General features: G+C 35.5%; 1 protein-coding gene across 4 annotated transcripts in view; it reads right to left on the bottom strand.

Moving 5' to 3' along the window:
* The window catches only part of LOC102605972 (small G protein signaling modulator 1-like), a 46,480-nt gene that overhangs the window by 26,676 nt on the left and 6,868 nt on the right, over positions 1 to 12,936 (bottom strand). For 3 of the 4 annotated variants that reach the window (XM_006349518.2, XM_006349517.2, XM_015309625.1), the window contains exons 3-4: positions 9,896 to 9,994; positions 1,336 to 1,439 (exon numbers count right to left, since the gene is read on the bottom strand). In XM_006349518.2, the coding sequence (XP_006349580.1) occupies positions 1,336 to 1,439; positions 9,896 to 9,994 (203 nt within the window). Of the gene's footprint in view, positions 1 to 1,335; positions 1,440 to 1,569; positions 1,763 to 9,895; positions 9,995 to 12,936 lie in introns of those variants that run through there. The other variant, XM_015309626.1, reaches the window with a different exon arrangement.

Raw genomic sequence — 12,936 nt, 5'->3', positions numbered from 1 at the left:
TCAGTTTTTGGTTAGACCAGTGGCTATTCTTCAGCGGCAGAGTCAAGCTGAACAATCGAGCCAATGTGAAATTGCTCATACAGTGGTCGAATCTACCTCCTGAAGATGCTACATGGGAAGATTATCATTTCATCAAGGCCACGTTTCCTGATTTTGTTATTAATCCTTGATGCAAGGATGCTTTGCAGGGAGAAAATTACCATGACCTTGGGCATCCAATAAGTAGTTATAACTACCGGGTAGAAGCAATGGCCCATATTAGATGTAGATTAATGAGATTAGAGGGTGGAGATGCAGCCACGTCATCACAGTGCCAAACCAGCACAAGTCACGTTGATTTAACCAACTCTGTAGAGGAAAGAGAAGTTGAATGGATAATTGGCATCTTTCTCACCTTTTCTCTCACATCTCTCCTTTCTTCTTCTTCCTTTTCCTAATCCCACTCATTCTTCTTCTGCAGATTAAGGACTCGTCTATGGAAACTTCCAAACTTCAGATTCATTTTCCATTGTTCTAAGTTGTAATTCCTTCAATTCAGTTGATTAATAGAAAATTGTCCCAAAAAACTCTACTGTTTTATTAAATCTCAGTTCGATAATTGTTGAATTGAGGTCAGGTTCTGACACAACACATAATACGGTGCATAATTTGAAATATGTGTCAAGTCAAATTGATTATTCATAAACCATGAGAGAATATAGGCTATGGTGCATGATGTGGAATATGTTTAAAGTCGAACGAGTTACTAGGGTGATATTTTAGGAGACGAAAATAACATAGGATGCAGTGTCTTTGGCACTTATGTGAACAATAAGGAAAGAAAGGAAAAGAAGAGCAGTTTAAAAAGGCAGAAGACACCTCCTGTAGGATTATTAATGAAATAATTCAACACAAAAGCAATAATAATAGTTGTATATTTTAAGAGCTTATATGGCATCCCGAAGCCTTGATTCTCTTTCTAGAGAATCAAATTTTTTTCAGCAAAATTTCATAATGTTGTATGGATCTTGATTCTTGTAAGTATAGAGTTCCCAACTACATCAGTAAATACTAAATAGGCAATTTCATCAAAGTAATTTGCTTGTCAATTGCCTTGCATGCTTACACGTTTCAGCATTCCTATGTTTATACTACCTAAAATCAACAACAAAAAACAAATAAACCAAAAAAGGGGGAAAAACAGAAAAGGCGACTTCAACATAGACCCAGACTTTTGCATAAACAAGATGTTTAACCAAAATGGATAATAAGACTGAAAACATGAAGCTGCCTCATATTGACCAAATTGAGTAGAACATTTTCAATATATTATAGCAGTAACTGGAAAGCGAATACCTTCTAGCAGTCCTCAACTGCTTTCGGTACTCAGCGGAGCTTCCCAAAGCATAACAGCCCAAGAGAAATTCCCAAACTTCTGGTCTAATAGCTGGATCCACACCCTACCATGCAAGAAAAAAAAACTAATTGTTATAGCGGAGATACACTCATAACTCAGAAGTTTCACGCACATTAAATTATAAATATTACATACTTCTCTTTTAACAAATTAAACTCTTTTAAAGCAACCACCTTAAAGAACCTTGGTGCAGAAGTTGAGAAAAGTGTGTTTTGCAAGTTAAACTCAATGCCAACGTATGTTGTACTCTCTCAAATTCTTTCATCATCTCACTACTTCTCCAAGTATTCCAAAAGTTGCCCAAGAGGATATTTCAGCTATGTTTTTCGGGAGGATGGTGATATGGTTTATGCCTCTCCTGTTTAGTATCAATACAGAGTTCAAGTAGGCATTTGGACATGAATAGAGTGATATTTGAAAACAAGTAGTATTTGAAGTTGAAGTTGAAAAATAGATTTGAAAGTAGAAATTGTGTTTGGAACATGCATTTCACTTTTAAAAAGGTTGAAGTTTTGTGAGTAGAAAAAAAAAATCACTTGAAAAACTGGTCAACTTGAAAAAACTCATCCTCAAAAACTAGCAAAAAATCATTCTAATGTATTACTAAACAATGTTCTGAAAACATTTATTGGAAAAAAAGGGAAAAAAAAGTTCATGTTCAATCTCCTTTCTTCTTTTCTTAATAGGTTTGTCCCTGAATTGCACATTCTTCTCAAGAAAGGGAAATATTTGAATGGAACTTTCGTGTCTCAAATTTGTGATGGGACATTACACATATATATCGTTGGTGTCCAGATCGATTTCTCCGAACCTCGACTAATCTACCATGCAGCCTGTACAGTGCATAAACATATGCTTCCAAGGTAACCCGGTCACCATAACTGGAACAGATTCACTCAGACCAGGTGTTGTAGTTGGGATTCGAATCTGGATCTCTAGGTTGTTGCTCTCATGCCTCCAACACTAGGTCATCCTCTGGTTGACAACATAATTGGATTTACCATCCCTGGTATGTCTCTCCTACCCAACCTACCCCCCCCCCCCCGGGGTAAGTTTTTAAGAGATCTTCGCTTGTAACATAGTAATGTTCTGACAAAGTTATGCTGGGTTTTTTTTTTCCCTTACTTTAAGAGGTAGGAATGCTGAGGGAAACAAGTCTTGATGTTGTTTCTCTGAATGCTTCCATTGCCACTTTGAAAAACAACAACGTTCCGCCCCCCCCCCCCCCCCCCCCCCCCCGGGGTAAGTTTTTAAGAGATCTTCGCTTGTAACATAGTAATGTTCTGACAAAGTTATGCTGGGTTTTTTTTTTCCCTTACTTTAAGAGGTAGGAATGCTGAGGGAAACAAGTCTTGATGTTGTTTCTCTGAATGCTTCCATTGCCACTTTGAAAAACAACAACAATAGTCCATAGACATAATACATAGGCAGACACTTAAAGTTGGCCTCAACTGGCAAATAAGCACTCTAATTTTGAGAATGCACATCTAGATACCTCGACTTGGTATCAACTAGCAACTAAACACTCCATCATGCCCTCAATGTGTCTTGTGGACACCCGATGCTGACATGGGCACATAAATTTCAGAGGTATCCAGATGATCACTTTGTAAGTTGGAGTGTTCAACTGACACAATGTACACGAGTTGAGTTGTCCAGATATGCATACTCAAAGTTGGAGTGCTTGCTTTCCAGGACAAGTTTGAGTGTCTATCTATATGTTATCCCAGATATACATTACATGGATTCATCTGTTGCTTCCTCTTTACAACTGACATTGCCATTGCCACCTCCAGTTTCTCTGGTACCTTAAATGCTTTTTGTTTCAATCTTATCTACTTTGCAGCAATTTTCCATGTGTTGAACTTTTCGGTTGGCATAATAATTCTTTTACTAATTTCTTCCACATCTTATTTCTTTTTAAAGGAAAAATTCAAACTGCAGCATGCTATTATTGCATAAATTTGTGGAAAACATGCCTTTTACCAGATGCCAAAAGTGACTTTCTAAGTGTAAAAGTATTATACATATTCTATTTATAAGCACAAACTAGTCATATACACTTCTTTGTTCACTCTATTTTATCCTTGTCATTATCAATCTTATTTACTATTTTACATTTCAGTAAATTTTGAAATAATTACATATACCATATATATTTTATATTATATGTAATATTTAATTTTGTTCCATATTAGTTGCTATATTTTCTACATTGTATTCTTCTACTTTGTACTTGGATTTGCTACACTCGAGCCAAGGGTCAAATAGTATTTCTACCTCCACGAGGTAATGGTAGGGTCTACGTACAATCTATCCTCCTCAGACCCCATTTGTGGGATTTCAATGGGTATGTTGTTGTGGTAATATTCAATTTTTCGGTCTCGGGTTCGAACCCTTGGTATGAAAAAAATCCTGTTGGGAACACCACCCCTGAATGGGCCCTGCAGTGCGTGATCCGGATTTAGTCGGAACTCCAATGTGGGCTCCGGACACCGGGTGGGAAACCAAAAAAAGAAAATTCAATTTTTCACCTATCTCCTTTGAATATAATTTAAGTTAGGTTATATCTTATTCTAAAGGGAAAAGGCATAGATTCCCTTCTGAACTTGTCCCGAAAAGTCAAATACATGCTTAAACTATCATGGCGACCTATTCCACACCTTTACTACTTAAAAGTGAATTCAATACCAACCTGAGACTAGTAACAACACTCTCACAGTATGTGGTGTATTACACTCGATGCCAGGTCAGCACTACGTCAGTGTCATGTCAGAATTTATAATTTTTAAAAACTTTTTTGTTTTCTTTATATGATTTAAGTTAGGTTATATTTTATTATAAAGGGAAAAGGCATAGATACCCTTCTGAACTTGTCCCGAAAAGTCAATACATGTTTAAACTATCATGGCAACCTATTTCATACCTTTACTACTTAAAAGTGAATTCAATACCAACCTGAGACGTGTAACGACACTCTCACAGTGTGTGGTGTATTACACTCGCCGCCAGGTCAGCACTACGTCAGCGCCATGTTAGAATTGATAGTTTTTAAAATATTTTTTGTTTAATTTTCTTTATTCATTAACTTTTCTTTCATTAACTATATTTTAAACTAATTAATCTCTAATTAATTATTAAAATACTCTAATAATTATATCTTCTTCATCACTAAATCCCACCAACTCCATCTCCCATCACACCAGAAAAATCATGTCCGACCACCTTCACCATCATTTTTTTGCTTTTCACCACCACCAAATCACCTTCTATTCTTCTTCGTCACCCACCACCAAATATCACCATCACTATATCAATATCGATTTCTTCCTCTTAACCACCTTTAATTCTCTCTTCTTTGCCAACCACCATCCACCACCAACAAACCCACCACTATATTTTATTTTTTAAACCCAACAATCAACTTTACCAGCCACCAACAACGCTGCCATCACCATCAATTTCTACAACTTCTCTTCTATCGCTTTCTTCATTGAGTTTTTGGCGAGGTGAGAACCCTTATTTAGAGTGAAGGAAGAGAGAAATTGGGTATGGTGGAGGTGGTGAAATCTGGTGATAATGTTGTGATTTTTTATAGTAATAGTGAAATTAATAGAAATGTGATGGTTCTTCTTCATTGATGTTTCATTTAGTATAGAGAATTCAATGGTGATTTTGGAGCTTTCTTCTGCACTACATTTTGGCAAAGTTGCAAAGATCTGTAGTGAAGAAAGCGAAAATTTTGAATGTTGATTTTTGTATCAACAATGGAGTAAGAATAAAAATAGCCTTTATGAAGAAATTAAGTTGTAGAAAATATTGATGAAAAATAAAGAATAAAGAATGACGAAGAAGAGGACAGTGGGTGGGGTGTAAAAAAGAAGAGGTGTGGGGGTGGGGGTTGGGGTGAGGGTAGAAGGAGGATTCTAAATTTGTTTTTACTTGAGTTTCTAACTGACGCGCTTTTGTTTTTTGGTTACGTCAGTTTTAAGGGTAAATAAATTCACTTTTAAATAGTAAAGGTGTGTAATAGGCCGCTAGGACAGTTTAAGCATGTATTTTGACTTTTCGAGGTAAATTCAAGGAGGAATCTATGTCTTTACCCTATTATAAAATGTAATTTAAACTCTTGTAAAGTACAAGTAGAATAATCCATTAATTTTATCAAAAACAATTTGTAAAAATCTACCACTACATTGTTATTTTATTATTAAGTGAATGAAATATAACAATATACCCCGTGTAATTCCACAAGTGGGGTCTGGGGAGGTAAATTACACAAGACCTTACCCCTAACTTGAGAGGTAGAGAGATTGTTTCCAATAAACCCTTGGATCAAGGAAAAAGTCATAGCAGTTCAGGAAAAAGAATTAACAAGAGTGAAGTCATGGCAAAATATTATAGAGAATATGTCAAAGCATTCTGGGGAAAAAAATGTAACTACAACAAAATACTACAATGAAAGAAAAAAAACGAGTAATAACAAGCATCAAAAAATAAGAAATTGCCAGAAAAATACTATTATTAGTGTAGGAAAGTGAGCAAGACAACACTCTACTCTCTACTGCTAACCTTCCATCCTAATTGGTGTCCCTCCACAATATCCTATCTAAGGTCATGTCGTTGGTAAACTAAACAACGCCATTTGTTGTCTAATTATCTATCCCTAGTACTTCTACATCCTACCTCTACCTCTCCTGAAACCATCCATAGTCAACCTCGCACACCTCTGCTCTGAAGCACCCATGCATCTCCTTTTCTCACACAAAAAAAAGTGATTTTATATATATAAATATTTTTGGATGCGTATTAAAAATTTAAAGTTTTGTCATCCATTAATGTAACATTTTTAATTGAATCATAATTTGAAATTCATTTAAAGTATAATAGAGGATCATTAAGAATTTGTTATAAATAAATTATTCTCTCTCATTCTCAATTGTGTAATTAAAATTGAGTTTTGGTTATTATTATCATCAATATTGATACGAACATATTGTTCTAATTAGCTCAATTATTTTGTTATTCAAACATCTTATATCCTTGAAAACTATTTTTCATGTTTTAATCCATAAATAAGATTTATTAGTGTTATAGGTAAGTCATAGATTAAAAAAAGAGGAAAGTATCATAATATTTAACAAGTAAAAACAGCACAAATGTTGATAATTTAGAGGGTAAAATAGGTATTTAAAATGTTCAATTGAGATAAGAGGAGAGGATGTGAATTAGTCAAAGTCAGGGGAAGTATTTCATTTTTAAAAGCAAAGTTGAGCGGGGCAAAATGGTTTTCACCCGTTTAGAGATAATCTCTTTTAAGGGTTTAACCTACTCCTGTATTTCAGACGGACTTCTAGTACTTTAAGAGTTTTTTTTTCTTTTTTTAATGAATGTGGTGTCTGGGCCAGTTTTCACACAGCTCAACTAGTAATTTAAGAGTTCTAACTTGTTCAAAACATCATCTACCTAGGTTATGAACAATTTTTTAGGAAGACTTCAATAGTATGTGGGATAGGATTGTTAATTACATTAGGTAAGTAGCAAAAGAGGTGAGAGTAGACTCTAAGCATTTCCCAGTGGCGATGAGATTGCACCAAGGATCAACTCTAAGCCTTTTTTTATTTGCCTTAATGATGGATGAATTGACATAGCGAATCAAAGATGAGATCCCTTGGTGTATGTTATTTGCAAATGACATAAGCCTAATAGACGAGACTCACGGCCGATTTAACGCGAAGCTAGAGGTTTGGAGACAAACCTTGGAGTCTAAAGGGTTCAAGTTGAGCAAGGCCAAAACAAAATACTTGGACTGCAAATTCAGTAACAAACACATGAGGTCAAAGTGAGGCTTGATACCCAAGTCATCCAAAAGAAAGAAAGTTTCAAGTGTCTTGGGAATATTATCCAAGGAAATGTAGAGATTGACGAGAAAATCACTTATCATATTGGTGCAGAGTCAATGAAATGAAAGTTCTTATCCGGAGCCCAGTTTGTTAAGAAGGTACCACCAAAATTTAAAGACAAATTTTACAAATCGATTTTGTTACATGGAGCGGAGTACTCGTTAGTTAAGAACTCTCATATTTAGAAGATGAAAGTTGCAAAAATGAAGATGTTGAGTTGATGTTTGGCAATACTAGAAGAGATAAGATTATAAATGATGATACCTGAGACAAGGTGGGAGTGTCCTCGATAGTAGACAAGATGCGAGAAGTGTGACTAAGATAGATCGAACATGTGAAGAGAAGATGCACGGATGCCCCAATGCGGAGGTGTGAGAGATTGGCTATTGATGGTTCATGAGAGGTATAGGTAGGCCGAAGAAGTTTCGGGGAGAAATGATTAGACAAGAGTCAAGACATAGTTCAGTGGCAACTTACCAAGGACATGACCTTAGATAAAAGGATAAAATGTTATGGAAGACACGGTAGAAGGTAAGTAGGTAGTTAATTGAGTATTATTTAGCTTATCCTTTCATATTATTAGTTGTAGTATTATGAGTGAAGTGTCAAAAACACATCTAAACTATCCCATTTATTTAGTTTCATACCTAAACTATTGGAGGTGTGAGTTTCACATATAAACTATCACCCATTAGTTTGAGAAACACATCTCCTTGGTGTGTGTAATCTCTTTTATTCAAAAAAAACCTTATCACTTGGCATTCCACATGGACAAAACATTCCAGCTTGACAAAAATTAAATAAACTATTAGTATTAGTTAGAAGTTAAAAATAAAAATATCACTATCTCCAAAAAAAGAAATTATTTTTCAAAAAACCATAAAATTTAAAATATTTCTTACCCCACTCCACCCCGTATCCCCCCCCCCCCAAACAACCCACTCCTTTCCAAATATCTTTAAGAAAAAAAAAAATTCTACCCCACCTCATTTACCCCTTTGCTCTCAATTTTATTTTATTTTTACATTTTTCTCGTTTTGTGTTAGATATATACATATGTTTTTAGGAAAGTATTTTTTTTACTTGCATATTGAATATAACAAAAATGAAAATTTTATTTTTAGAAAAATCTTACGGCAAATAGAAAATATTTTTCCTTAAAACATATGGTATATATCTAAAACAAAATGAGGAAAATAAAAAAGAAAAAAAAATTCTTAAAAAATATATTAATTTGCTTTTTTTTAGATTAAAGTACTTTAATCTTTAATTTTTAACTAATACTAATAATTTATCTAATTTTTTTCAAAATGGAATAATTTGTCCATGTGAAGTGTCAATGTGTCAATTATTTTAAAATAAAAGAGAGTGTATTACCACACCATCAAGAGAGGTGTGTTTCTCCAACTTATAGTTTAGGTATGAAACTCACCCTCTCAATAGTTTAGGTATGAAACTCACCCTCTCAATAGTTTAGGTATGAAACTCACCCTCTCAATAGTTTAGGTATGAAACTCACCCTCTCAATAGTTTAGGTATGAAACTCACCCTCTCAATAGTTTAGGTATGAAACTCACCCTCTCAATAGTTTAGGTATGAAACTCACCCTCTCAATAGTTTAGGTATGAAACTCACCCTCTCAATAGTTTAGGTATGAAACTCACCCTCTCAATAGTTTAGGTATGAAACTCACCCTCTCAATAGTTTAGGTATGAAACTCACCCTCTCAATAGTTTAGGTATGAAACTCACCCTCTCAATAGTTTAGGTATGAAACTCACCCTCTCAATAGTTTAGGTATGAAACTCACCCTCTCAATAGTTTAGGTATGAAACTCACCCTCTCAATAGTTTAGGTATGAAACTCACCCTCTCAATAGTTTAGGTATGAAACTCACCCTCTCAATAGTTTAGGTATGAAACTCACCCTCTCAATAGTTTAGGTATGAAACTCACCCTCTCAATAGTTTAGGTATGAAACTCACCCTCTCAATAGTTTAGGTATGAAACTCAATAAAATGAGATAATTTAGATGTTTTTTTAACACTTATCTCGTAGTATTATTGTAGTTTCTTGTTATTCGCTTATTGTTACTATTTATTGTTTTTTTGCACCCCTATTATTGTCTTATTTTTGTTGTAGTTATTCTTACTTTTAAGAATATTTAGTCATGGTTTCTTTAGTACTTTACCATGGTTTCTTCACTCCCGTTATTTTCTTTTTTTGAAATGTTTTTCCTTGAGCCGAGAGTATTGGAAACAGTCTCTCTACCTTCCTAGGTAGGTAGCCTTACACACTACCTTGTGGGATTAAACTTGGTATATAGTTCTTCTTCTCCAATAATTATGAGACTTAACTGAATTGATTTGATATTAAAATCTCTCTCTATTCTAGCTATTTCTTTCGGTCTAAACCTCTTTTTCTCGATTGCATTTGTCTTTCACTCTCTCTCTATTTGTCTTCGTTGTCTTCTCTTTTTGGATAATGGTGTTATATATTCCCAATACAAGAGCCTCGACTGATCCACCTCTCCCACAAGCAAAATTAAGCACAAAGGGCTTTAACAAAAATAGTAACTTAAAACAATAGAAGCCTTACCCCTAATATGATCAATTTCAGCACTTTCCTAAAACCATGTACCTTCCCATCCTTTTCAAAGATTGTCTGCCACCTGTCAGGCTTAAGCATTTTGCTCATCTGTATCATCAAAAACACAAGAAAAATATTCACAGCATGAATGTTGAGTTTACCATAAATAGCACAAAGAAAAAGTCAACAGTGTAGAAGTTGAGTTTACTAAGCAAAAATTCCTATGTTGTTATTAATCAAAAAAAAGGAAGAAAGTAGCAGACCTATGAATAAGTACTGTATTCTATGATACTTCCTCTAAAGAAATCATACTCCCTCCTTCCCAATTTATGTGATGTAATTTGACTGGACATAGAGTTCAAGAAATATGGGAAGACTTTGCAATATTCCAAAATTACCCTTCAAATAAATGAATTTTTAAATAGAAAAGTACACTTTTGTGGATTTTTTGCCAAATAAGTGGACCCAACATGGGTAAAATGTCGATAGTGTCATTAAATATTTATGAAATAAGAAATATGTCATTCTTTTTTAGATTGATTGAAACGGAAAGTGTGTCGTATAAATTGGGATAGAGAGAGTAATATTTTCTGAACAACTAATATTAGCAGGCAAGAATAAACATGAATTCTCCAATTCAAGTAAAAGACTCGAGCAAAAGTGTTTCTTGAATTCTTCTAAATGTTACTTCATTACATTAAATGGGTGAACCACTAGAGACAAGCTTTATTCAGATATATTCAAAGGGCCCTTTAATGATGGCCAATTACTTCTTTTTTTCTTTTTTGATAGCAAGCAAACAAATTAGTGTTGCAAGTGGCTGAACTGCCAAATTCAGGAAATTATCCTGCTGATAAAAAATTTATGGGTATTTACAACTTCTATATTAGCACTTGATATTCTGTTTTATTTAAACTAAAAAAAAAAAATATTAGCACTTGAAGGTTGGTGGCTTCTCCAACTAAATCCTTTTAGTGTCTGGATGATAAATCTCTGCCAGTTGATAGACAAATCAAGAGCAGAATATGATGGGCTCCAAGCAGAGATGTGATATCATATGGATAAGAGGTATGTCTCTTTCGTTTCAAACACCCTCCACAAATAAAGCTAAAACTTCTGATTCAATATTATGATGAGGATAAAGCTCCTGAGATTAAAAGGTTGTGCATACGATGATAGACCTTATTTGCTTAACTTGATAATGAGCAAGATGAAATTTTGTCCTAGCACCACCCTCTATCCTTTTCCTAGAGTGTTTATTTTTATCAAGTCAGCAAACTATATTAATCAACATGCCAAAATTGGCTGAATACAAGAAGTATACCAAAACGTAAAGAACCTACAAAACGGCATGGTTCTCTACATGGGTGCACCAAAAATAAATAAGGGAACGGTTTCTACTCCTTCAAAGGCCCTCCCTAGTTCTCTCTCTCTCTCTCTCCAAACAATCCACATCAAAGCCAGAGGAACCACACTCCATGCCGTGCACTTCCTCCCGTTTCTTATAGCTTTGCAGCAAAACAAAAGTTCCTTTACAGATCTGGGCATCATTCAGGACATATCAAACCAGCAGAACATATCCCACCACAGTTGTGTAGCCAAACTACAATGTAGTAGAAGATGATTTACATCCTCAACGTCCTTGCATAAATAACACCAGTTGATACACAACCTTTCTTTTTCTAAAGTTTTCCGCCGTCAAGATCACCCTTCTAGCAGCAGCTAACCATGTGAAAAACTACACTTTCCTCGAAACCTTAGGAATCAAAACCGACTTTATAGGCAACACCTCCTACTCCCTTGCAAAAACCTTCTCATAAAAAAAGACTTGACTAAACATACGCAATTGTTCCCCAACTTCCATCTCAGTCTATCGGATCTGCTCACCTGCGCACAATGAAGATGGAGCAGAGCTAGTAACCTTTGAAACTCATCCATTTCCAAAATCTTGAAAATCCTTCCTAAGCCTCAAATCCCAAAACATTTCTTCCCCTTGAGTCCCCCTCATGTGCTGGACTACTGCCTCCCTTTGACACGACACCCTATAAATACTCAGAAACTCATCTTTTAGCAACATGTCTCCATTCCATTCGTTTTCCCAAAAACTAATTCTACTCCCTTCCCTACTACCCTATAAGAGATTATCATAGGAATCTGCTCTTCCATTCATGATGCTCCTCCAAAGTTCACAACCAAACGCCAAAGTGGTAACATTAGTTTTCCGACCCCCTTTCATTACCCCATACTTATCAACTATCACCCTTCTTCATAAGGATTGAGCTCCACCCTGAATCTCCACAACCATGTCCCGAACAAAGCTTTGTTAAAGACCATCAACTCTTTAACTCCCACCCCCATCCCCAACCCCACAACATTTAGGAGTCGTCACGGTCTCACATCGAACCAAATGATACTTCTTTGCCCCTTCCACTAAATCCCAAAGGAAGTTCCACTGGAGCCTTTCCAATTTTCGTGTAACACTGATAGGAGCTTCAAAAAACCACATGAGGGGAGACCTCCCAAATACTTCTTTGTTCCACACCCTTAAATCTATTTTAAGCATCTTCATCTTTATAGCAAGCCGATAAGGTCTCCCCTCCACAACGTAGCTGCTCCAGCACCCATTCACCTTCTCCCCAAAATTTGTCGCTTTCAACCACATTCTCATATCTGAACGGAGATCTCGACCTTCTTCCTCTACTAACAATCCAATAAAATGGGCATTGGATAGGTGAATGGTTTGAGACCAATCTTGATAAAGGGACTTGCAAGCACCAGGTGCCAACTCCAAGAAGTAAGCATAAAGAATCTGACATTTTTGATTTGGAAGTGTCCTCAAGATGATGTGAAATAGGCTCATGTTAAAGGTAAATCAATAAGATAACGGTTATCAATAAACTCCACAAACTCTTATGGCCCTAGATATCACCCTACACTGTACCTTTTCCTCTAGGAATCTTATGATATTAAAATCTCCCTGCCCCACAAGGAATGTCCCATCTCCCCAAACCTGCCCCAACCTCCTCCCAGAACACCTCCTTTGAGCCTCC

Source organism: Solanum tuberosum, unplaced genomic scaffold (genome assembly GCF_000226075.1).
Source record: "Solanum tuberosum cultivar DM 1-3 516 R44 unplaced genomic scaffold, SolTub_3.0 scf00111, whole genome shotgun sequence".
Lineage (NCBI taxonomy): Eukaryota > Viridiplantae > Streptophyta > Magnoliopsida > Solanales > Solanaceae > Solanum > Solanum tuberosum.
The sequence above is the reverse complement of the archived record's forward strand: the minus strand, read 5'-3'. Positions and strand labels throughout refer to the sequence as shown.